The 26557-nt window shown below is 41.3% G+C and overlaps 1 protein-coding gene across 12 annotated transcripts in view; it reads left to right on the forward strand.

Moving 5' to 3' along the window:
• Nucleotides 1–26557, forward strand: part of AEBP2 (AE binding protein 2) — a 153897-nt gene that overhangs the window by 79375 nt on the left and 47965 nt on the right. For 8 of the 12 annotated variants that reach the window (XM_089303902.1, XM_089303906.1, XM_089303900.1 and 5 more), the window contains 3 exons: nucleotides 790–903; nucleotides 3241–3267; nucleotides 6927–13287. In XM_089303902.1, coding sequence (XP_089160028.1) covers nucleotides 790–903; nucleotides 3241–3267; nucleotides 6927–7182 — 397 coding nt within the window. In that variant the 3' untranslated portion in view covers nucleotides 7183–13287. Of the gene's footprint in view, nucleotides 1–789; nucleotides 904–3240; nucleotides 3268–3828; nucleotides 5360–6926; nucleotides 13288–26557 lie in introns of those variants that run through there. The other 4 variants (XM_070049447.2, XM_070049450.2, XM_089303903.1 and 1 more) reach the window with 2 other exon arrangements.

Genomic DNA, 26557 nt, shown 5'->3' on the forward strand with positions numbered 1-26557 from the left:
GGCAGAGACAAAGAGAGATCTTCCATCCACTTGTTTAGTCCCCAGATGGCTGCAGCAGCAGGAGCTGAGCCAACCTGAAGCCAGGAGCTAGGGCTTTCTTCTGGGTTTCCCACATGGGTGCAGTGGCCTAAGGACTTGGGCCATCTTCTGCTGCCTTCTCAAGTGCATTAACAGGAAGCTGGATCAGAAGTGGAGCAGCTGGGCTTTGATCTAACACCTGTGTAGGATGCTGACACTGCAGAGCAGGGCTTTATCCCACTGCACAACAGCACCATCCCCTCTTATTTTTTTTCTCAATGAATATTCATATGTTTTGTACTGAGCTCTTTTTACATTATAGGTATAAATATTTTATCTTTAAAAACAGGTTCTGTATTCCTAGCCTTTTGAAAATTGATTAGTCCAAATATCAAAATACTTTTTGAATTTCCTTGAAGGATGAAATTTCCTTCAATTCAGAATTTTGGTTATGTATGTTAAAAAACTGTGGAATTTAATCGTCTGTAATTTCTTTGTTCATGTGAAACTTATGTGTAAATTTCACTTACTTGAAGGCTGGCTAGTTGTTTCTTGATAAATGTTTCCAAGTGTATTTATTGCTTTGCCACTAAAAATCATTAACTCATTCCTGAGTTCATATTGAAGATTTGTTCACGTCCTGATGCCTGAACTTCTTGGTTTCTGAAAACCTTGCTGAGCTAGGTGGCCCTGTAACACCAACGAAGAGGGCTGGGATCGTGATGCATATTAAGGATAAATCTGAAATTCTTTTTTCTTTTTTATCCCTAGTCTGCCAGATGTCTGGGTGAATGAAAGTGAACGACATCAGTTAAAAACTAAAGTAGTTCATTTATCAAAGCTACCCAAAGATACTGCCTTGCTTTTGGACCCAAACATATACAGGTAATTTAATTCTTGGTGTTAAGTTTTACGTTATGAATTATAATCTTAAAATTTCACTAACCCTTGGAGTGGTTAGACCTGATTTTTATATTCATGCTGAGTATCCCTTATCCAGAATTCTTGGGATCAGAAGTATTTGCTATTTTGGAGTTTTTTAGATTCTTGGATACTTGCTTAGACTTTAGTGTCTGAGCATCCTTAATCCAAAACTCCAAAATCTGAAATACTCCAGAATCTGAAGCCTTTTGAGCTCCCTGTTTTCACTCAAATAGCTTTAAGTTTTGGAGTATTTTGGATGTGGATTTTTGGAATAAGGATACTCAACTTGTACTTAGTACCAAGCATACCTTGTTTTTTGGTGCTTTTTCTATGTATAGAAATTATGTCACAAAGAGTTACAAATTATGGAATTCAGAAAGATTATTTTGTAAAGGTTTGTATGCTATTTAATTTCAGCTTTAAGTAGCTTAAATTGCAACATGAGTGTTTTGAAAATAAGTTCCATTTGTTTAAGCACATAGTTGTTTTTGTAATATCAGTTTTGTGGGCCTGGGAATATTTTGCATATGTCCTAAATACGGTAATTAGTTGGAATTTTTTAAATTTGTACCCTCTGCAGACTTTGAGAGATCAGTGTAAATGGTCAGTTTGTTGAGGGGCATCTCAGAATGGTCCCTCTTCTAATGATTTTCTGATCTGACCTTAGTTTCAGTGTGCTTTGCTTGTGAAGGTGTAGGGGAAGCAAGAGGAGAGACCAGCATTTGTATGTGCTGAGTCCTTTGCTAGGTGCTTTCATACACTTCGTCCTCATAGCATCTCTGTGATATAGGTGTTGCTATCTCTATTTTACAGATTGGAAAACTGAGGCAGGATGCTAAATAAATTTACTTTGCCTGAGGTTACACAGATAGCATGTGGCTGAACTCCAAAGTGCCTCTATCCAGGGTGATTAAAAAAATTATGAGAATCTTCAAAACCTGGTTTGAAAAGGATCTCTTATTGTAATACGTAGTATGCATAGGAACAGTTTCGAAAAGAATAAGGTGACATAACAGTAATTGGCAATCCCCAAATACGAGGTTTTGCTATAATAAAGATAGTTAATTTTATAGTAATCAAGCAGCTGGAAGGTTCCATTCATTCCAGGATTCGGCAATTTGTAATGTTACTCAGTGTAGAGGCAGGATTTCTGTAATTTGAAGCATTGTTCTGAGAATCGGTCAGCCTTACAGGAATGTTGAGACTTGACTTTTCCCTGTTCTAGAAAATATTTCGTGTAACATCATTTGGTGAAGCTGCAAAATAATACAGTAAGACTTGTTCTTATCACGATGAGATACATTACCGGAAGAGGATTGAGGAAAATTCACTAGCAAAAATAGGGGAAGTCACAAACTATCTTTATAAAGAAAAATAATTATTCTTATTAGTACTTAATTTAGGATTTATTTCTGTTGATTATTTGGAGAGGAGTGTAACTAAAGTTAGCATCCTAAAAATGCATTTGACTTTCCCTTTTCTAAGGGTTTTCCTTTCTCCCAGAACATGCTTATGTTTGCTGCATTTGTGCTGTGTAGCAAGTGATTTAGATGTCTTCGTATAAGTGACTTCAAAAAAATGTCATTCAACCTTAGAGCTGATGTTCAAAAGTACATAAGAGTATCACTGAATATTATGGAAGTGTGTGGCTGTGTAGTTCTTGATTGATTTCACTATTGGGAATTGATATCCTTTAGTTGTAATAGGTGCTTCTGTAGGTTATTTTCCTTAATTCTACTAAAACAAAATATTTAATGTTGACTGTAACTGTCTATGCTTCTACTATTTCGGAAATTAGCACTGTGCTCTAAAGTAAGGTAGTGTCCCAGAAGTGGGATCTTTGTGCTGGTGTAGCTCATTTGCTTAATGTTTGGCATAACTAGGAAAATGTGTGGAATTAAGTTAAAGGGAAAAAACAATTATCCTAATTTGTTTTTAGGAGGAATAATTTCCTACTCATGCATATGTCAAAATGAAAGTATGACAGAACTCCCAAATATGTATTTGACTTCAAAATGAGACTAGAAATTTTTTTGGGGGGGATTTAAATGACAGTTTTCGTCTAGTAGTTGGTCAAAATACATGTGTTAGATGTTGAATTCTTACATATATGAATATTTATTAAAAAGTTGTATTATGTAACTAAATTGTGGAAATGTTTTGGAAATACCTTAGTGGTTATTTGATCCCTGATCATATTGCCTGTATCTTATAAACAGTTTTGATGTCACTCTTTTGAAATTCTCAGTGTGTTTGATTCAGTTGAATAAAAGGAAATTCCTTTTTCTCTTTTTCTAGAACAATGCCGCAGAAGAGGTTGAAGAGGTAAAAATAAATAAATACATAAAAAGCAAACAAGCGGGGACACCTGCAGTCTTAGTCACTGACAATGGGTTTAGGAAAAGTTGCACATTAGAATCAACCCCTTTCCCTCTCCTCCACCCCCCTTTTAAAAAAAAATCCAGTATTTAGAATAATATTTATGCTTAGTGTAAACATTCTGTGAATGAAGTAGGGTCTTTGGTGGAATATATTAATATATTACTGTATGTCCACATCTTCATGGAATGGTACTGTGGGAGACTGAGCAAACACTCTGCTGGCAACTTAGTGGAACAGCTTCTAAAAGGCTTTGCATGCTTGCTGCTTTAAGCTGCTTTTTTTTTTTTCTTCCCTTTAGTGATTACAGTAGTTAAACTGAAAAGAAAAATATGACATGTGCCCTTACAAATTCCAAAAGCACTGTAAGGATATTTATCTTAACAGTGTCTATTTGTTTGGAATTAAATTAGGAAATAGTTAGGCAGTGAAAAATTTTCAAGAGATAATTAACTTTTCAGTTATGATAAATAGATGTGATTGGTTGCCATTTGTGTTCTTTTGCAGAACTCTGATAAGAAAAGTGTTCAATTTGTATTTAAGCAAACAGTGAAGGACATTTGCAATCAACTAAAAATTCGTCTATCGAATTAGGGCTGAAAATTACTGTTACAGAGTGTTGCAGTATGTATGTTGGCTCCCTTTTCAGGACTAGGGTTTCCTCTTGGAGTACAGTATGTTAATATTTACCTATATAATTCATCTGTTAACGGTTTTTGAAAAACCTCTATTTCAAATTATTTGAATAGTCTTTGTATTTTCATTTAACCTATATGACTAATTTTTTTCCTGAGGAGAGCAGTTTGGTTTTTGAGTTGTTTTTATCAATATAAGAAAAATTGTATTTTTTTTAAAGTATCTTCAAACTGAATCTTTTATGCACCAAAGTTGGTTTTGAAAAGGAAATAAAATCATTTTCTTGCTTGCTAAGCAAGAAGCCATATGGATTTTTGTTTTTTACTTACAGAAATGGAAATATGTGTAACTTGTTAGTATTGTATGAGACAAATGTTGCATAGAGATAATAGAACATTGCTTGTAAATAATTCAGCAGATTTGTAATATATTTTTATATTATGAAATGTACTGTAGATGTTTTTCTAGAGGCATGAAAGTTAAATGTATATATTATGGTAGAAATAATATTGAAGGATATTGTAATTCACTAGTGCTGCCAGAGGAATTGTTAATAAAGCACCTTCTTTAACAATAAATGTCTTTTGCAGACTTAAGGGACTATGTACTACTGTTAATATCTATAAGAACAAAACACATTGAACATCCTTCCAGAACGTCTTTGAGGGAGGACCTACACCCATAATAGAATTATGGCACTCATTTCTGACAGTGACCGTGAAATCCATTATTTCCTTGCTGTTGGAAGGACATATTGTAAAGTTTGTGGTTATATGCAGTCAAACTGCAGAAAATACTCCTGATTAAGGAGCTTTCACTTTACTACAATGATATAAAAACCAGCAGTTTTTACACTAAATTTTTTAAAAGAGTAGACAAAAATATAGAAGTAAGCCTTTGGTTCCAAAATGGGAAAGGTTCCATGATACTTAAGTCATTTCTCATTTGCTTTAAAAAATAAAAAATAAATAAAAATTATGGGAGGGTAAAGAGCTATATATGTGAAATGAGTCATATAAAAGTAAATGAAGTGCAAATAAAAAGCACTGCTATAAGACATTCTGGAATGGTTGTTTAATAAGGGTATTATCCATACCATCTGTAGCAAATGTGATTTATTTTTGAAAAGAAAAGCAGTGTGTTTTCTTACTTTTTTGTTTTCTTTTGCTTAAGCACTTCATCAGTTGCTTTATTCTGTATCTGCGAAGTAATCTGCGATCTCCTTTGTTCTTTTTAAGTTTTGATTTGTTATAACATTGCCAAATAGAAGTGTTTCAGATATATAGTTTGTACCTGTATTTTTATTTTATTGCCTCATGTTCTTGTAAGTCATTTTTAATTGACCGATGATTGTAGACCTTGCTTGAGTATTTTTTCTAATAAAACAAACAAATTGCATTTAGCTTCAAATTGTAACAATTCAATTAAATTTTAAAATTACATCTGAAAATATACAGCTAATATTCTTTAGGGACACAGAGAATAAATTAGTTTTTTTCCATTGTGTAGAAATACTTAGGTGTCAAAACCAAATTTCCTGGTTATTGATGACCTGCTGATTATGTTATCATTCATGATGGTTTTCTGCTTATCTGACTTTACTTTAATAGTATTACTGTCATACCAAAAAGAATGAATACTTAAAATGAGGTTGTTTTATATATGTATACATATATACACGTATTCCAATTATGATTGGGAAATAAGTGAAAATCTTAACTCGTGTAATCATGTATTAAATCTCTACCCATTTTTATTGTTCCTTCTACTCCCAAATGTGATGCCTGTAGTAATCTATCCCTTTTCCAAGTCCTCGTGTAGTCAGTTGCTAGTTAAACTGCAGCCTTCCTGAATAAGTGTTCTTCCATGTGTTATCTGTGACAGCCTTCTCCCTGCAAAGCCAGAAGTGAATAGCAAGCCCTTAAGGTCCACAACCCTAAAATAGTTACTCTCTGGTCTTAAGGAAAAGTTCACTGGTGCTTGGTCTAACTAGTAAAATTTTTTTGAAAAAATGGACTTAGACCACACACCTTGGATTTTGATGCAGTGGTACTTATCTTGGTGACATGACAGTACAGTAAATTTCAGTGAAAACGGATAGACTTTTAGTAAATACTGCTTTTTAAAGTATCTACAACAAATGATCTTTTTGGAAAACATTTTACATTGGATTTCTTAATAGGTGTTAATAGTCTACTCTTTCACCATTTGTATTTTCGTATTTTGTTTTACAAAGTAGGACTAAATATGAAAATCAGATATGTTTGAACCATAAGACGCATCTGCTTTATCTAAAAGAATATTGAAGTGGAAAATATTGTAAAATTTAAAGTTGTTTATTTTTCTAATAAACATTTTCATATATGAATTTTCCCTAAAGTAGAACACATTACTTCCAGATTTTAGATGAAATTACAATTGACAGTGATTAACTGTCAATGCATGTTTTAAAATCCTGTTTCATTCATTAAAAGCATTGATAATCATGTTTGCAATCCTTTGAATGTAAAGTGTTTTTTCCCTTTTACACATTAACAAAATGTTTTAAGTATGTAGAATCCTCTTAAGAACATAGATTTTGCCACAATTGTTTGAAACATCTTTTGTTTGCTCTTTGAATTCTTTTAAGAGATGTCTAATTTCTTATTTTTAAATGAAACATAAAAATGGGAAAATATTAGTGATTTAAAATACTAGATGGGTATATTTTCTGTTTAGTATAGCTTTAAAAATATCTTTACTACCTTTGCATCAGTTTTCCAAAAAGGCACACAGAAATCATAGTTTATGTACATTCTTAATATAGAAAACTGACAGTTGTGTAACAATGTGTGAAGTTAAGACTACAAAGATATATATATATATATATGTATATATTTGTGAAAAGGGAATTGATATGTCATTCAAAACAGATTTTTTCAGAGAAGTAAATTTTGGGGATTCTGATTGAAAACCTTTTTTTTTTTAAGATTTATTATTTGCTTGAAAATCAGAGTTACACAGAGGAGAAGCAGAGAGAGAGAGTTCTTCTATCGGCTGGTTCACTCCCTAATTGGTCGCAAGGGTTGGAGCTGCGCACATCAGGAGGCAGGGAGCTTCTTCCTTGTCAGGGGCTGCTTCTGGTCTCCCACACGGGTGCAGGGGCCCAGGGACCTGGGCCATCTTCCACTGATTTCCCAGGCCATAGCAGAGAGCTGGATCGGAATTGGAGCTGCGAAGATTTGAACTGGCGCCCATATGGGACAACGGCACTGCAAGCGTTGACTTTTTTACCAGCTGCGCCACAGCGCCGGCCCCTTTTTAATTCTTAAGGAATCTTTTGACTTGTTAGGACATTTTGCAGTTTTAACACTGCAGTTTTTAATAAGTGCCAAGTTTTCATATTTAATTAAAGGTTAGAGTATTTTTTCATCTCTAGTTATTATGAATACCAAGATGCCTTAAAAATGTAGTCATGAAATACTATATTCAAATTTTTTATCTTCAAAATTTGAAAAAATTACCAAGCTTTATTAATTCCCGAGTCATGTTGCATGTGGTTCTGCTTATCTGAAAATCAGAACGGACTTGCTTTCAATGGGTTTTGCCAGGAATTCCCATGCAGATTTTTTACAATAAGTTATTTTGAAGAATTGTAGCAAGAAAACATGAAAAAGGTTATAATGTTCTGTATAAAGGGAACTTGGCTTCAGTTTGTCTAAAGAGTCTCAGTGTAAAGAGTGTATCACTGTTACACATAGTTCATATATTAAGTTATAATCATTTTGGTTAATTTCACTAAAAATACTTTTATTGGGTGGAACCTGTCTCTAAATAAAAAAACCTTGATTATATTTGTTATACATAATAGTTTAAAATAACACTCTTTGGAGAAAGTACAGAGTATTTGGTTTTTTTATTTGAATGTTTTGATCTCAGAGACTGGCCACTGCCTACCTACCCTGACTTTCTTCAATACTTGTATGCTTTGGTTATGGAAAACCTACATTTTAAAAAACCTTAAAAATTTGATATGAAGCTTGCCATATTTATATGTTTCTGTTAAAACTGCTTCAAACATATTCTGTATTTGGGTCGCTGAAAAGTCTTCTGTTTGTCTAAAATTTATTACATTTGGGAGATTTTTTAGAAAAGCATTGGGTTTTCTGAGGGAGATTCCATAGCTAGGAAATGACAGTCAAAGGATACTCTAAAGAGTTCCTTGTGAAATGCAATTAAAATGTAAATTTACTTTGGTGTAAAGAAATTTGCAATCCAAGCATAGTCTATTAAAAGACACTTTATGCAAAGTTCTGAAAACCCCACGCGGGCTGTGAAACAGAAGTTCACCTCTGCTAAGTGGGCTCAATGGAGGTAGTTCTGCACAGATAGCGCTGAGGCTTTCATAGAAAAGTTCCAGCAGGTGTCTTTGAATGTCATAAATTAAGACTCATAATGCCTGCATAGTAAGTGTCAGACTTTGTAGCAATTAGCTTATTTAGGTTTTTCTTATGTTCATGTTAGGCCTGAAATGTTTACATTCTTTTAAAAATCTATTTTATAGTATTCAGGGTTTTTATAGAAAACTTTCGTTTAATAACTATAAATTTCAAAATTACAACTTTTAGATTACAGCATTTCTTCTTCCCATAACCTCCCTCCCACCCACAAATCAACCCATCTCTTACACCCTCTCCCGTCCAATTCTTCATTAAGATTGATTTTTTAAAAATTATCTTTATATACAGAAGTTCAGCTCTATACTAAGTAAAGATTTTAACAGTTTGCACCCACACAGACACACAAAGTATAAAGTACTGTTTGAAGACTAGTTTTACTGTTAATTCTCATAGTACAACACATAAGGGACAGGGGTCCTACACAGGGAGCAAGTATACAGTGACTCTTGTTAATTTAACAGTTGTCAGTAATCACCCGAGACTCTTGTCATCACAAACTCGGACCCTGTTTTGACAAGGCCATAATCAAAGTGGAAGTTCTTTTCTTTTTCTCTTCTATCTCTCCTATTTATTTATTTATTTATTTGAAAGTCACAGTTACGCAGAGAGGGGTCTTCCATCCAATGGTTCACTCCCCAGTTGGCCACAAAGACCAGAACTGCACCTTTCTGGAGCCAGGAGCTTCTTCCTGGGTCTCCCATGTGGGTGCAGGGGCCCAAGGACGTGGGCCATCTTCTGCTTTCCCAACCCATAGCAGAAAGCTAGATTGAAAGTGGAGCAGCCAGGTTTGGAACCAGCGCCCATATGGGATGCTGGTGCTTCAGGCCAGCACTTTAACCCTCAGCCTCACAGCGCTAGCCCCCAGCAGTGTTTTCAACATTTGTCCTAAACATCAGTATTTAAAAAAATTACTTTGTATTAAATTTATATTTGCCAAATGAAGAAATTAATAGTATATCAGGTTTTATTTTTCCCCAAAAGAAGCCTTTTATTTAACGAGTATAGATTTCATAAGTACAACTTAAGGAATATAGTTATTCTTGCCACCATACCCACCTTCCCACCCCGACTTGTTCCATACCTCCTCCTCCCTCTCCCATTCCCAGTCCCATTCTCCATTAAGATTCATTTTCAGTTAACTATACACAGAAGACCAGCTCTGTACTAAAGATTTCAACAGTTCACACACACAGAGAAGAAGTTTTACAGTTAATTCTCATAATACAACTAATTGAGGACTGAAGTGTTAAAATGACTCCTGTCGTTAATTTAACATTAGCACTTTTATGTATGATGTCAGTGATCACCCCAGGCTTTTGACATGCTCTGCCAAGGCTATGGAGGCCTTTTGAATCCACAGTCTCCTTCAGTATTTAAACAAGGCCACATCATAAGCAAAGTGGAAGTTTTCTCTCTTCAGAGAAACATACATCCTTCTTTGATGGCCACTTCTTTCCACTGGGTTCTCTCCCACAGATATCCTTCATGTAGGACATTTTTTTGCCATGATGTCTTGGCCTTCCATGCATTAAATGCTTTGATGGCCTTTTCAGTCAGACCAGAATGTCATAGGGCTGATTCTGAGGTCAGTGCTACTTAAGACAATTGTCATTCCATGATATGAGTCTGCTGTGTGGACTGCTTCCTATGTTGGAGCGTTCATTCCTTTTTAATTTTATCCACTTTTATTGCCAAACACTAAATCTTATATATGATCACTTTTAACACTTAATCCTATCCATATGCTCACATTAACACTTAAAATGCCATTTTTGCCAACTGGCTTAAGGGGATATTGGGTCCCATGGCAAGTTTTTAAAATGTAGCCTTAGAAGTAAGTCCCTAGGAATGTATGCAATGTATGTAGTCCTCCCTCTCTTATTCCCATTCTGATTTTTTTCTGATACCTATTTTCAGTTGACTTTTCACATGATTAACTCTATGTTAAGTGTATGAAGAAAAAAAAAAAACTTCAAGTCAAGACAGGGCTTTTTATGTTATTAAATTTATACTTATCAAATGAAATTAATATAGAAAATAGAAATAAAAATGAAGCTCGCTCTTTCATCTAAGGATCCCTGCCTGAATTACATTTGAATCCTTCCAGAATTTTCTTTTGTGCTTGCTACACACCTGGTTCTGATATTTTTTTAATGGTAAGATGTTACATAATATCATTAGTTACAGATTGTCAGATTGCTGATAGGTTTTTCTGTCATGCAAGTAATACGTAGCGTCCTTGAAGAGCATTTCCAGTCTGATTTCCTGGAAAGGACTCTAAGCCGACTTAAGGAGTTTGTGAATTGTGTATGTTAATGGTTTTGTTATTGTCAGAATGTTTTCTGAAATAGGTGGTACTAACAAATTTCCAGCAGCTGAGTGTGAGTGGTCTTTTCTCATACCATATTAATTCCAAAATATTAACCTTTAGTCTGTTAATTTTAAGGTGGACAAGTGATATGTCATTAAAATTAAGGATTGCCTGGATTCAATTCTGAGTTGAACCAAAAATTGGCTGTGGTTTTGGGCAAGTTTTGCTTGAGCTCTTTGTTAGTTTTTTCTTTTTTCTTATTTGTTAAACCTGTTCTGTGTCATCGTCTATTAGGAATGCTTACTGGATGAGCATGACTTAAAGTACCATCTTAATTTTTATATCTCCACTTAGAATCTCTTCAAACCCAGCCTGGAATTGGGCCCATATTTGACATTGAAAGGAATGTTAATGAAGCTTCCTTAGTTTTACTGGTTATTTTTGAGTAATCAAAGGCTCTCCACTTGCAGTCACGGAAGTCTCAGTTTTAACACATCATTAGTTTTAATAAGCATCTTTTAATCTGTTTAATGAATTTGAGGAAATGTGCATGATGTCACTGACATAGTCAAGAAGCAGAACATTTCCGTCCCCTCTGCCATCTCCGGCTTGTCTGCAGGCTGCCCGTCCACACTCTGTCAGTATAGATTTCCTAAAGTTCTATATAAATGGAATCCTGTAAGGTTTATGTGTCTGATTTCTGTCAGCATAAAAAGTTTTGAAATGCATCAATAAATAGTAAAAGTGTTTACTTTTTCTACTTACCCGTTGATATTGAACATCCTTTCCTGTGATTTTTGGCTATTTGAAGTGGGCTTGACAGCTGTACTGGAAGTACAGTGCATGCAGACAGCGCATGGACGAGGTGCCTGCATGTGCCAGCTCCCCTGCAAGCTTCTCCCTATGTGTCTCTTCCATTTGGTTGCTTCTTCGTCATACCTTTTGTAATAAAAATGGCATCATAAGTATAAATACATAAAAGGTCTTGAGGACCCTAAAGAATTACAGAACTCCTCGGTTTTCAGATTGACTCTATAAAATAGGGAGTAGAGTGCCAGTTTTTCTGGTTACTTCCTGCTGATAAAGGTGCTGATACGGGGTTGGGTACCTATACTCTGCATCGGATTGATCGAAGAAAAGCAGTCTTGTGTTGTTCCTGCATGGTGGCTTGGGATATAGCATTCATTCATTCTTGTAAGAACTTTTGAAATTCATGAATTATACATGGTAGGAATAGAAGCACTATGATTATGAGGATAAAGGGAGATAGTAGAGACATTGCCATGGCTGAATAGATGGCCCAAATTAGGATTATTGGGGAATACATTTTTTTTTTTTTTAAGAATTATTTTACTTGAGAGTTTCAGAGAGAGGTCCCCTATCTGATGGTTCACTCCTCAATTGGCCACAACAGCCAGAACTGTGCAGATCCAAAACCAGGAACCTCTTCCAAGTCTCCCACGCGGGTCCAAGATGGCCCAAGTCCTTGGGCTCCCTTCCACTGCTATACCAGGCCATACCAGAGAGCTGGATGGAAAGTGGAGCAACTGGGACTAGAACCGGTGCCCATGTGGGATGTAGGCACTGCAGGCCAGGGCGTTATCCCGCCACGCCACAGCGCCGGCCCCAGGGAATACATTTTGTTAGCACATTTTTTTTATGTGTTTGATCCCTTCTCTTAGCCACACTCGACTTACTGGTGTAAAAGCAGCATTCTTCACCCAAAAGAGGTCAAGTCACCTGTGATTTTGGACATGAGACAATCGCTTTGCTAGGTCGTTCCTTTTTAGAGTGAGCGATAAGTCTTCAGTTTTATTTGCTTGTTTACCAAGATGGCCAGTGTGGCCATTCCTGTTTCAGTTCCTGCCAAGACACCTAATGAGACCAGCAAGGGGGCGAGTCCAAAATCCCTCTTGAGATGGTGGGTTAGAGGATGGAAAATAGAGATTGGTCTAGAGTGTAGGACAAAGGAGGAAATGGGACGGTAAGAGTACCAGTCCCCATCTAGTTAGTGGGAAGACAGATGTAAACTTTATTGCCACAGAAAGAACACCCCTGTTTCTGGTCCTGTACATGTGATCATATGGTAAGTGACAACCTTTATGTTTCTTAGTGGCAGGGGAATGTGATGAGTGATTGCTATAGCAGCTGATTGCATTAACTTTGTAGTATTGATGGTCAGTAAGGGTGGGTCTGGAAGAGTGCTAATTAGGTCACAGGTGCCATGGGGATATGAACCCACATCATGGAAAGAAAGGAAAGGAAGAGGGCATGATGCATAAAGGGGCTTGACAGATCAGTGACGCTGTAGCAAAAATGCTTCGGACAGAAATAACAGAACTCCAGTGTACACCCCCCCCCCCCCCGCCATCTTGGTGTCATTTCCTGGGAACTCCAGAAGAGAGACATCTTCGGCTTTTGTCAGGAAGGTTCTGGTACAGGTAACATAAACAAGTCTAGGGGCCTTTTCCCAGATCTGGGAGGGAGTTGGGAGGGCATGGCCAAGGAGTGTGTACAGATCCAACATGAAGAGACATTGGGTTTATATTTAAAGAATAGAGTAGAAGAAATGTAGATAGAGTAGAAGAAATGAGATAAGAATTGTGGGAGGAAATGTGGATGAGGTATGTGGGGACTTGAGACCACAAAGTGGGGGACCAGGTTAGAAGCAGCAGACAGTAGTAAAGCTTCCTTCCAAGAACAGGAGTAGAGTAAGGGTGCTAAGAGAAGTTTGGTTGGGACAATTGCTGCTAAGCCTACAGCCATGATCAGGGCTATGACTGCAGACAGACATGGAGGGTCAAAAAGGGTATCTGTAGGACTGAAACCCCAGAGATGGCTCTGGAGCTGACAGTCTGAGATGAGGTAGACTGGTGGAGAGAGATTCCAATGGCTCTTTGCAGAATGAACTGCAGAAACCTGCAGTTCAGAATTGTCAGGGCATGAGAAGGCCGTGCTTCCGGTATTGCAGGGAGCTCTGTCAACCCTGGAGCGGGAAGAGACTTACATGAAGTAAAATATACCTGGGGCGTGCCCCTTAAGGACAGGAGTGGAGGGGGGCTAGAGAGGGGCCAGGACAGGGCAGGCGGTTGGAAGCCAGGCTTCATTCCATTTGAACAGCTGGCAGAGTCCTTCTTAAGCTGCTTGTTGGGGGAGGTGCAGAGCAGCACATAGACCCTGATGAGGTGGAGAATACAGGGCGTGGGTCTGAGCTACTTGAGAAAGAATGCAGGAGCTAGGGAGCCCCTGGATGGCAGTGGGAGTAGGGAAGGGGGGTGAGGATGTGTCTTTCAGTCAAGGAGCTAAAATGGCTCTGAGGCTTATGTTCTTAGTTCTGTCAGAGACGATCAGGGTGACTCTGGGATTTTAACTTGATCTATGTAGGGAGGAGTGGCTGTGAAACAGTGATGGAGAAGACTGCAGTGTGCAGAGACTGGAGAGGGGTGCATCTGGGATTGAAGCTTTGAGTGTTTTGTATTTGGTAGGCCACAAGGTAAGGAGGTGATTTATGTTGGAATTGATTTCAGGTAAAAGATTGAGGATGTAGTGTGCGTGTATTTTTAGGAAATCGTGTTAACTTGGCACGTATTCCTAAAGGTAAGTCTGACATCTCTCTCTAGTAGAGTTACTGCACAGCTTGTAAGTCTGGGTGTGTATGAGAAGGACCATGGACACCCTGAGAATCAGCTACACACAGCAAGGATTCAACCTAAGACCTTGTGGCTACAAACTGTTTTAATAGGTTTTCAGCTTCCATGATGGTAAAGAAAGGATGGATCCATGGTTCAGTTTGCTGGGGATGAAAGATACAGGAACAGAAAGGCAACTGCTTATCCTTTGTATTCTCATGCATCAATCACCAATTTAAATTAGCCACCATAAGTCCTTCCTGGAATAATGTGGGATCATTAGTTCCTTGGAATCATGGGAATGGGGAATATTTATCAATCACCACATGCCAGACTGTTGTGAGCACCGTGGACACCCCACAACTCAGTGAAGTCTTGGAAACTATGAGGCTGATGTTCTCCTGTCCCCATTTTCTGGGCGGAAGGAAAGGAGCACAGAGCGGTTGTGTTCTTGAGGTCCCATTTGGGAAAGTCACTTGGAAAATCTGTGAATGAAATCCCAGAGGGAGTGACTTTGAAACGATGCAGGACAGCTGAAATTTGCCAGAAGAAATTCATCAGGGCAAACGAGAACAAAGTGGGATTTAATCTTTTGAATATTTGGTCCTCGGTGTAAAAATGAGTAAGGTGTTCATACTGCCCATCCTAGGAGTAGGGCGCTGACAGTATCGCTGCCATCATTTCTGGCCTTGTGCAGTGGCTAAGTCTGGAGCAGTGTGGAGGTAAGGAGGGCACTTGGCCCAGCTGTGGAGCCTTGGGGCAGCCCCCCCCCCCCCCCCCCCCCCGAGAATCCCCAGGTAACCTTTCAAAGAACACTTAAGACTTAGGATGAGTGTGGAGAAGAGCTCTGGGCAGAGCAGCCTGGCATCCAGGTGGGGAGTGAGGTATGAAGAGGCAGGAGGCTAGCTGTGGGGGTGGGGGGTGGGCTTTATGTGCTGAGATGTGCGAATCACTTAAGGCTCTAGGAAGGGAGCTGATCGGTTGGTTTTGGTAACTGCAGAGCAGACAGGGCGGTGGAAGCTGAGAGACACTAGCCCAAAGGCTGCAGCTCTGCTTTTCTCCCCACGGAGGGGGAACCGGGAAAAGGAATAAAACAGTTTTCCTGAACATTCAAGTTTTACTGAAAAGTAATTTAGCAATGTGTGAAAATACTGAATTCATTGCTGGGGAAATTAGTGTTTTTTAATAATTCTTAAATGTCTGTTAATTCAGATGTGCTTTGGAGTACGGGAGGAGTGCAGTACTCCCTTTCTAGCTGTCCGTGGATCTGATGGTACCAGTGCATTTGTTGTTTTCATAGGGAATGTAAAGGGGCTTGAGGAAGATATTCATATGGTTCAGTAATGCACCTGTTTCATGTTTTTGAGGAGCATGAGATCAAAACATCCTTAACGTGCATATGATTACTGTCTTGCCTTTATGGAATGTCATATTCAAACTGACAGAGAAGACCTGCGGAGACTGTATTTCCAAATGGAAGACAAAAGCCTGGTTAACATAGGACCAAGCCATCTTCCGGCATGATGGCATATTTTGTGACATTGTGTGAATTACATAGGAATTTATCAACTCAGAGGCTGTTACTTGAAATAGAGAATGACATTTGGCATAGATGTTAGTTGGTATTATTGTTTATAAGGAAATTTGAATGTGAAACATTTCTAGCAGATTTAAGAAATCTTTGACAGGGAAAAAGGGGAAAGTTAGAATACAGAAGTGAATCATAATGAGTAGCAGATAGTATGTGTGTGAGGCATTTCCCGTGACTGGAAGATGGACTGGCAAGTCTGTCTTTGTCTTGGATGCTATACTACGAAGAAGACAGGTGGAGGTATTTCTTGAAGGCACTTGCTAGGATAGTATCGTCTGTCCCTTGAAGAAAATGGGAAACTGAAGTTTGACCTCTCATTTTCATCCCTCATGCCCACCCTCTGCTCAAAAAGATTGCATGATATAGTGAGGTAATTTTTTTTAGAACTAAATGGTTGCAACAGCCAGGGCTAAGCCAACCTGAAGCCAGGAGACAGGAACTCCATCCTGATATCCCATGTGATTGGCAGAGGCCTAAATTCTTGGTCCTTCCTCCTCTGCCTTCCCAAGCCCATTGGTAAGAAACTGAATCAGAACTGGAGTAGCTGTTCTCATTCCAGCACTCATGTGGGATGCTGGAATCACAGGCATCAGCCTTAACTCACTGTCACAATGCCTGTTCCATCTCTAACATATCTGATTCTTTTGAGGTTTTTTCCTTTTAAGTAATTTATCATTTTATTTGAAAAGCAAGGGCTGTTGCTATGGCATAGCTCGCCACCTGTGGTGACAGCATCCCGTATGGGCACTGGTTCAAGTCTTTGCTGTTCTGCTGCCAATTCAGCTTCCTGCTAGTGCACCTGGGAAAGCAGCAGAAGATGGCCCAAGTGCTTGGGCCCCTGCACCCATGTGGGAGACCTGGAAGAAGCTCCTGGCTCCTGGCTTTGGACCAGCTCAGCTTTGGCCATTGCAGCCATTTGGGTAGTGAATCAGCAGATGGAAGATCTCTCTCTCTCTCTCCCTCTGTTTCTGTGTAACTCTGCCCTTGAAGTAGGTAAATAAATCTTTAAAAAAAGAAGAAAAGGAAAAGCAGAGAGAGAGAGCTGTTCCATCCACTGGCTCACTCTCCAGAAAAGCAAAATGGCCAGGGATTGATCGGACCAAGGCTGAGAGCCTGGAACTTCATCCAGGTCTCCCACATAGGGTTGGCAGGGGCCAAGCACTTGAAGCATGGTTCACTGCTTTCCCAGGTGAATAGCAGGGAGTTGGATTGGAAGCAGAGCAGCTGGGACTTGAACTGGTACTCTGTTATGGGATGCCGGCACCACAGGTGAAGACTTAACCTCTGAGCCACAAGCTGGCCACCATTTTTAAGTTTTTAACTGAAAAAAAATGACTGCCTTGTCAAGTTTTTTTGTTTTGTTTTGCTTTTTGAGTTTTATTTGAACAGTTAGTTTCCATATGCTTGTTCACTCACCATATGCCTGCTATGGCTGGGGCTTTTTAGGCTGAAGCTGGAAGCCTGGAGCTCAGTTCAGTTCTCCCACACAGGTAGCAGGGACTCCACTGAGCCAACACCTGCTGTTTCCCAGCGTGCTCATTTAGCTGGAAGCCGAAATTGGGTGCCCAGCTTGGATTTGAACCCAATCATTCCAATATTGGATGTGGGTATTACAACCCGAGGCACCTGCCAAACCAAATGCCTATCCCTAAATATGGTGGTGTTTTTTTTTTTTTTTTTTTTACAGGCAGAGTGAACAGTGAGAGAGAGAGAGACAGAGAGAAAGGTCTTCCTTTTGCCGTTGGTTAACCCTCCAATGGCCGCCGTGGCCGGCGCGCTGCGGCCGGCGCACCGCGCTGATCCGATGGCAGGAGCCAGGAGCCAGGAGCCAGGTGCTTCTCCTGGTCTCCCATGGGGTGCAGGGCCCAAGCACTTGGGCCATCCTCCACTGCACTCCCTGGCCACAGCAGAGAGCTGGCCTGGAAGAGGGGCAACCGGGACAGAATCCGGCGCCCCAACCGGGACTAGAACCCGGTGTGCCGGCGCCGCAAGGTGGAGGATTAGCCTAGTGAGCCGCGGCGCCGGCCCCTAAATATGTTTTAAGAGCAGGAAAGAAAAGTCAGGAGGAGCTGATTCAGGACTGTCAGGTGGATGCCCTAAGACTTCCCATGGAAATTCTCCCAACCTTGACCTTGTTTGATGAGAGGAATGAATAGGAGCGTTGTTTTGGTGCAGGGTTTCTGGTGAAGCTTTCCCAGGAGAAAACTCAAGCTTTGAATTTTTCAAAACATTGTCCCAATAACCAGATGGTATCATTCTTTGGCACCACCCACCCTCACCTCAGCAAGGTGGCTAATAAAATGTTTGGGGCATCCCAGAAAACTGTTGCAAGACCTTTGCTCTTGATCTGTTTGCTTTTGCCTTTTTTTTTTTTTTTTTTTTTTTTTAAGATTTATTTATTTCAAAGGCAAAGTTAACAGAGAGACAGAGGCACAGAACGCGCACGCGAGAGAGGGAGATGTCTTCCATCGGATGGTTCACTCCCCAGATGGCAGCTGGAGCTGCGCTGATTCGAAGCCAGGAGCCAAGAGCTTCTTCTGGGTCTCATGTGCAGGTGCAGGGGCCCAAGGACTTGGGCCATCTTCTGCTTTCCCAGGCCATGGCAGAGAGCTGGATCGGAAGTGGAGCAGCTGGGACACGAATCAGCTCCTATATGGGCTGCTGGTGCTGGAGGTAGCTTTACCCATTATACCACAGTGCCACCCCCTCCAGTATTTTTTCTTTAAATTTTATTTTTTTTCATTTTATTTATTTTTATAAACTTATTCTTAAAATTTTATTTGAACGAGAGAGATAGAGATCTCATCTACTGATTTACTTCCCAGACATCTGCAACAGCAAGAACAGGGTCAGGCCGAATCCAGGAGCTAGGAATTTGATCCTGGTCTTCCACATGAGTGGCAGGAACCCAGCTCCTCGAGCCATCACCCACTGCCTCCCACGGTCTGCATTAGCAGGAAGCTAGAATTGGGAGCTGAGCCAGAACTTGAACTTAGACACTGCCGTATAAGATATGGGTGTCTTACACACTAATGTATACACTTAGGCACTTATACACTGCACCAAACTACCTCTTAACTTATTTCCTACTGATGACAGCAAGGCTTTTCCTCTACTAAAATCATGCTGTGCAGCAAATTCCTGTGTATTTACCTTTAAGTACTTCAGTGTGTTGGGATGTTTTAGGTGTTTTATTTGAAAGGCAGAGAGACAAAAATCTTCCATCCACTGATTCGTTCCCCACAATGCCTGCAACAGCCAGGACAGGGCCAAGGCTGCAGCTGGGAGCTAGGCATTCAATCCAGGTCTCCCATGTGGGTGGCGGGAAAGCAATTACTTGAGCTGTCAGTGCTGCCTCCCAGCATCTGCTTTAGCAAGCAACTGGAGCTGGAAATCAAACCCAGGCTCTCGCATGTGGGCTGTTATCTAAACCATTGTAGTAACCCCTAGACCAAACACTTGCCCCTATAGCTATTTTTTTTTTTTTTGAAGATTTATGTATCTATTTGAAAGAGTTACACAGAGAGAGAGAGATCTTCCATCCGATGGTTCACTCTCCAGCTGGCTGCAATGGCTGGAGCTGTGCCAATTCGAAGCCAGGAGCCAGGAGTTTCTTCTGGGTCTCCCATGCAGGTTCAGGGTCCCAGGGACTTGGGCCATCTTCTGCTTTCCCAGGCCATAGAAGAGAGCTGGATCGGAAGTGGAGCAGCTGGGTCTTGAACCGACGCCTATATGGGATTCCAGCGCTTCAGGCCAGGGCTGAACCCGCTGCGCCTCAGCGCCAGCCTCTTGTTTTTCTGTTTTTCATGAAAGCTATTGAAGCATCCAGGTCAGTTGATTTGCAGGCTGTCCTTCCGTTTCTATCTGTCCAGCAGCTCTCTCATGATTCAGCCAGCAATGCAGAGGTGATGTTTTGGCCATTTCCCGGTAGTACACAAGGAGTCACATGACACCAGTTTGTCCAGTTATTGCTGATGTTGCAGTTTGATCATTTGGTGAGCTGCTGTGTCCCATGCTTCTCTATACCCTGTTTTCTGTTCTTTCATTGAATGATTTTTGCGTCCAGTGATAATTACAGTCTGAATCAGTTATTGCTTTGAAGGTTATAAAATGTTAGTTTTCTATTTCTATCATTTTTGTGTTTATTGGCTGGCATTCCTCCAGCCTCCCTCCCCCTTCTTTTTCACATTAGTTTTCCTCCTGAGGCAAGTTGTTCTAGGCTTATCTTATATTTTCCCTGACCATTTTGCAATGAACCCTGGCTTCTCTTTAAGGAAAATGCGTATTTAGAAAATAAGGCCCAGGTCTTTGTGTAGGACATTTCCATCATCACAAGAAGTTTCTGGGTGTCCCCTTCCTGTCTCTGACCCCAGCCCCATGCAATCACTTACCTCCTGTCACTGTCGTTTCTGGATTTTCATATAGTTGGAATCATGTTTTATGTGCTCTTTTGTATCTGGCTTCTTTTGTTCAGCATGCTTGACACGCATCCGTATTGTGATTATCAGTAGTGTTCCATTGTTTGACTATAATGCAGTTCCCGTGTTAATGGACATTTGGATTGTTTCCGATTTGGGCTGTTGTGAATAAAGCTGCCACAAACATCTGTGTGGAAGTCTATGTGTGAACATGCGGATTTTTCATTTCTCTAGGGTAAATACCTAGGTTTGGAATTGTTGGCACATATGGTAAGTGTAAGTAAGTTTAATTTTACAAGAAATTGCCAAACCGTTTTCCAGAGTGCTTGTATTATTTTCACCATCAATACATGAGATTTCGTTTGTTCCATCTCTTAACCAACACTTGGTGTTCTTTGCATTTTTCAGCTAACCATTCTAAGTATTGGGTACTCTGATTTCATTTCGTGTTTTTCCAGGTAATAATGTTGATCTTTTTCATGTGCTTATCTGCCTTCAGGAGGTCTTTTTGAAGTTTATATTCATATTTTCCACCCATTTTGAAATAAGCTCTTTATTTTCTTTAAGATTTATTTATTTGAAAGTCAGAGTTACACAGAGAGAGAAGGAGAGGCAGAGAAAAAGAGAGAGGTCTTTCATCCACTGGTTCATGCCCCAGATGGTTGCAAATGGCTGGAGCTGTGCCAATCCGAAGCCAGGAGCCAGGAGCTTCCTCCGAGTCCCTGACGTGGGTGCAGGGGCCCAAGGACTTGGTATATCTTCTGCTGCTTTCCCAGGCCACAGCAGAGAGCTGGGTCAAAAATAGAGCAGCCAGGACTAGAACCGGCACCCATATGGGATGCCGGCACTGCAGGTGGCGACTTAACCCACTGTGCCACAAGCTGGCCCCAGTGATTCTGTACTTGTTAAGTGACTGACAGTTGTGGATTGTTAGTTGCTGCAGCATAACCTAATTTTTCTTGACTAACAAAGTGAAATTAGTTTCATGGTAAATGTTGGAACTTGGGGCTTCACACCTAAAGAATAATTGGACTGGTGCTGGCGCTGTGGCGTAGTGGGTAAAGCCACCGCCTGCAGTGCTGGCATCACACATGGGCACCAGTTTGAGACCTAGCTGCTCCACTTCTGATCCAGCTCTCCGCTATGGCCTGGGAAAGCAGAAGAAGATGCCCCAAGTCCTTGGGCCTATGCACCTGCATGGGAATACCCAGAGGAAGCTCCTGGTTCCTGGCTTTGGATTGGCGCAGCTCCAGCTGTTGTGGCCAAGTGGGGAGTAAACCAGCAGATGGAAGACCACTCTCTTTCTCTCTCTGTGTAACCCTTTCAAATAAATAAATAAATAAATATTAAAAAAAATTGTACCAAGGGGGTCTCTGTGAACAGAGATGCTGAAGTATTGAGTTCAGTTTTAGATTGTAACCAGTCAGTAATAACAGTCTATCTGAGAGTGAAAAAATATATTTATTTTATATATTTATAAATATATTTCATATATATTTATTGGGGGCATGGCATTTGGCCTAGTGGTTAAGATGGTTTAAGTGGTTTAAGACACCTGTTTCTCAAAAAATAAATAAAAGGGGGCCAGTGCTGTGGTACAGCAGGTTAAAGTCCTGGCCTGCAGCTCTGGCATCCCATATCGGCACCAGTTCGAGTCCTGGCTGCTCCATTTCGTATCCAGCTACCTACTAATGCACCTGGGAAAGCAGCAGAGGATGGCTCAAGTGTTTTGGCCCATAAACCCACGTGGGAGACCCAGAAGAAGCTCCTAGTTTCTGGCTTCAGCCTGGCCCAGCCTTGGTTGTTGTTGCCATGGCAGGGAATGAACCAGTGGATGGAAGATGTCTCTCTGTGTCACCACCTCTTTCTGTAACTCTGCCTTTTATATAAATAAAACTTAAAAAAAAAGACACCTGTGTCTCAGATTGTAGTACCTGAGTTGGATTTGTCACTCCAGCTTCCTGCTGTGTACAGTCTGGGAAGCTGTAGGTCATGGCTCAAGTAGTTGAGTCCCTGCCACCCACGTGAGAGACCTGGATTGAGTTCCTGGCTCCCGGCTTTGGCCTAATCTTGTCCCAGCCATTGTGGGTGTTTGGGGAGTGAACCGGTGGGTGGGAGCTCTCTCTTTCCTTCTCCTTCTCCAATTAATAAATTAAAGCAAGTAAAATACTTCTTTTCTTAACAATTTCCTTGGTATTTGACGACTGTGAAAACGTATTTACAAGCATCTCTCCATGAAAGATTTACTCCACAAACCAGTAATGATCTCCACACACGTGTGATCACATGTTCAACATAACCCTGACCTCAGTTGCCTTCCCACCCCATTTCAGCTGTCCGCGGCTGTTTGCGTTCATTCGAATTCTTGGTACAGATTTACGTAATTAATCCTCTGACACTTCTTCCTCCAGCCCCCTTTAGGAGTCCTGACTCCACACAGGGATCTCAATTCTAACTCCCTAAGTCAGCTGGGTCGTCCTTAGCTCCTGCATGCTTCATGGGTGGCAGAACTGTGACTTCTGTCTAAATCATCAAGATTGCCTCACCTTCCTATCCCACTCTGTTCCCCCCACCTCCACACAAATTTTGGAATCCACACATACAGGTTTTCCATGATACATCTTTTCCCTGAACTTTCTGAAGACACCTCATATGCATGGATTTTAAAATTTATTTACAGCAGAATAAACTTGCCTTTTATTTCCATTCTCCATGAACTTGTTGAAATCCCTTTGCAAGTACTAGCAATAGAAATCCCTACCACTAAACCGGCGCCGCGGCTCACTAGGCTAATCCTCCGCCTAGCGGCGCCAGCACACCGGGTTCTAGTCCCGGTTGGGGCGCCGGATTCTGTCCCGGTTGCCCCTCTTCCAGGCCAGCTCTCTGCTGTGGCCAGGGAGTGCAGTGGAGGATGGCCCAAGTGCTTGGGCCCTGCTCCCCATGGGAGACCAGGAGAAGCACCTGGCTCCTGCCATTGGATCAGCGCGGTGCGCCAGCCGCAGCGCGCTGGCTGTGGCGGCCATTGGAGGGTGAACCAACGGCAAAGGAAGACCTTTCTCTCTCTCTCTCTCTCTCTCTCACTGTCCACTCTGCCTGTCAAAAAAAAAAAAAAAAAAAAATCCCTACCACTACCGCTCTCCAGGATATGAACTTATGCTACAAGGATGTACAGGTTAGTCTAGTACCTGTCTGCATCTGTACCCATCTGTGTTCCTGTCTTCCTGCTGTTGAAGCCATGGTTACTGGAGATTTTGTCTTCTAGCCTGCTAGGGGACATACTGTTATCTCCCTCATTTCTGTAGCTTCAGCCTTTTCTCACTCCTTCCCACCCTGAGAAACTTGAGTTTTAGGCACATTAATATATCTGCAATAGTAAGCTTATCTTTTATTTTTTAAGTTTATTTATTTGACAGAGCTCTCATCCATTGGTTCACCTCTCCATTTCCACAAAATGGCTGCGCATTGGCCAGGCTGAGGCTGGGAGCAAGGAACTCAATCAATCCAGGTCTCTCCTGTGGGCGGCAGGTGCCCAACTACTTGAGCAACCACCACGGCCTCCCAGAATCCGTGTTAGCAGAGATCTGGAGTCAGGAGCAGAGCAGAGAATCAAACCCAGGCACTCATGTGTGGGATGGTAGCATCCTAACTGACGTCTAACCTCTCGTCTTGTAATTGGTATTTTGGGTTTTAATGTTGCAGCTCCAGAGTTGCCCAGGAAGCAGAAGGCGTCTCCTATTGCCTGTCTTACTCCTGAACATGGGCCTGATGTTGTTCCTCAAAAATCTAAAAGGTTCTACAGCCTGGTTTCCCCCCTCGGCCCCAGTGAAGAGAGGGCTGGGTTTTGTTACTTCAGGCCCATTGGTGGGGATCAAAGTGGGTGATGTAGAAAATAAGACGGTGGAGATAGGGTTGGTTCAAGGCTCGTTCTAGAAGAGATTCCTTCATGTTTGGGAGAGCAGTGAGGCCTGGTATGTACCCATTGGCCCACAGTGAGCAGACGCCTGATTGTGGAAGAGCAAGTGTGGGAAGCTGGTGAAGACGACACGTGGTCTTGAGAGCAGTACTGAGAATCTCTCTAGCAGAGCTCGAGGAAAGAGGAATACGGTTGGGATTGCCTCTCAGAGCCCCGCGGTAGTGATGGGGGCCGGCATTTGTCAGCAGGGAAGGAACAGAGAACCATGACAAGCACCGCAGACCCTCTCCACATTCTCCAAGCATATGTAACTCCCACGATTCTGGTATGACCACAGAGAATCTGGTGGGAGCAACAGGATAGGGGACCCTTTCCCTCTAAACCAGGCCAACGTGAACTTTCCGTTAACACTACCAGGTGAGGGAAGGTTGGGACCAAAAGCAAGTTAGTTGGATTTATAGAAACAAAGAGATGATTACTGAGCATCGTGAAGTAATTCATACAGTTATGAATGAATACATTTTACAGTTAAAACCTGTGGGGAGTAAATGAAAACTGTGCTGCCAGTGATGCTCTGCCAAACACTTGGCTTTGAAAGTGTTGTTCTTCAGTGATTAATTATTCTCTCGCATCCCTTTTCTAATGAAGAAAAAAAATCCTGCTCTGAAATATATGGCATAGTTAATTTCCATTCTTAGTCTGGTCTCTCTGTTTTCCTTGGAAATCTGTCTTTTGATAGACGTCTCTGTGTCATGTTTCTTGTTCTGGTGAGGTCTGGCTGAGTGACGTCTATCAGTAATGTATTTAGGTATTTACTTATTTATACTTAAAAATAATTTTAAAGTTTATTTATTAGAGAGAGACAGACAGACACCTATTGCTGCTTCACTCTTCAAAACCCCACAACAACCAAGCCAAAACCAGAAGTCCAGAATTCACTCCAGGTCTCCCATGTGGATGGCAGAGACCCAGGTATTCCAGCCACTGCCTGCTGCTTCCCAAAGGTGGATCAGAAGGGAGTGGCTGGGACTTGAACCTGGGATGTGGGTATTCCAAGCAGTGTCTTATCCTCTGTGCCAAATGCCTGTCCCCATATGTACACGTCCATAGAACCTACTGTGCGTCTTACAGAGTTGACAAGCCTGTCGGGTCTGAGCGTAAGGATTACGTAGGCTTTCAGGCTTCTCTCTTTGTCCTCCCTGTTTGAGTACTGAGAAGCCGTGCTGGACTTGGTTCTGTTCTTCCCGCACCTGCTGCCCTATTCTGCTTCTGCGTGTGAGCATCATATTCTTTCTTTCCAGAACGCCCTCCACCCCCTTTCCTCCCGAACGCCTGGCCTTAGTCACCCATTCTGACCGTGGCTTCAGCCAGCACTGCCTCCCTTGGTGTCCTTTCATCTAGGTTAGCCTCCCCTGTTTTAGATCAGTCTGTTGGCACCAAAGTACCTCTCTCGTTTGTTTTTATCTGCACTCACATTTATTCTTGTGTGTGTGTGTGTGTGTGTGTGTTAAGATTTATTGAGAGAGAGAGATTGATTCCATTCTCTGGTTTACTCCCCAAATGGCTGCAATGGCCAGTGCTGGACCAGGCTGAAGCCAGGAGCCAGCAGCTTCTTTCTGGTCTCTGACGTGAGTGCAGAGCCCAAGGACCTGGGCAGTCTTCCACTGCTTTTTCTTGCCATTAGCAGGGAGTTGGATCAGAAATGGAGTAGCCAAAATGCAAACTGGCTCCCATCTGGGATGCCAGCACCACAAAACCCGCTGAACCACAGTGCCGGCCCTGTACATCACATTTTCTCTTCATTGGATTGTAAGTTCTACAAGGCAGTGTCCTCTTCCTGAAGTCCTTGTCCCCAGTTCCCCTCCCAGCGTTTCTGTTGTCCACCACCTAATGCCTGCAAAACAAACTGGAGTTGTGAGTTAGTGTTGTTTTCCCTGGTATCCTCGCCTTTCAAAACTCTCAAGTGTTCAGGGACCATAAACAACAGCAGGTGTTTTCTGACTTATTAAACAAAGCTGGGGGTGCGTTGTGACCCAGCCCTGGTAGTAAGCGTGGGTCTCATTTGGGTCTCACTTCCTTCCCTGTGGTAAGTTCATTGATGAGGTGATTGGAGCTCAATCTCTGATGACTTGAGCAAAGATAATAATGTTGTTGAGAGCCTGTTATTAGTTGCTGTGGTGGGAAAAAAAACCCCTTGTGTTGAACTGCTGTTTAGGTTTTTTTGGATAGAGTATATTTTGGGACCCCATGAGTAGCTAGAGAACCTGGTCTGTTACTAGTTAATGGGATCATCTAGGAA

Source organism: Oryctolagus cuniculus, chromosome 9 (genome assembly GCF_051225735.1).
Source record: "Oryctolagus cuniculus isolate XC-2025 breed Fujian yellow rabbit chromosome 9, ASM5122573v1, whole genome shotgun sequence".
Taxonomy (NCBI): domain Eukaryota; kingdom Metazoa; phylum Chordata; class Mammalia; order Lagomorpha; family Leporidae; genus Oryctolagus; species Oryctolagus cuniculus.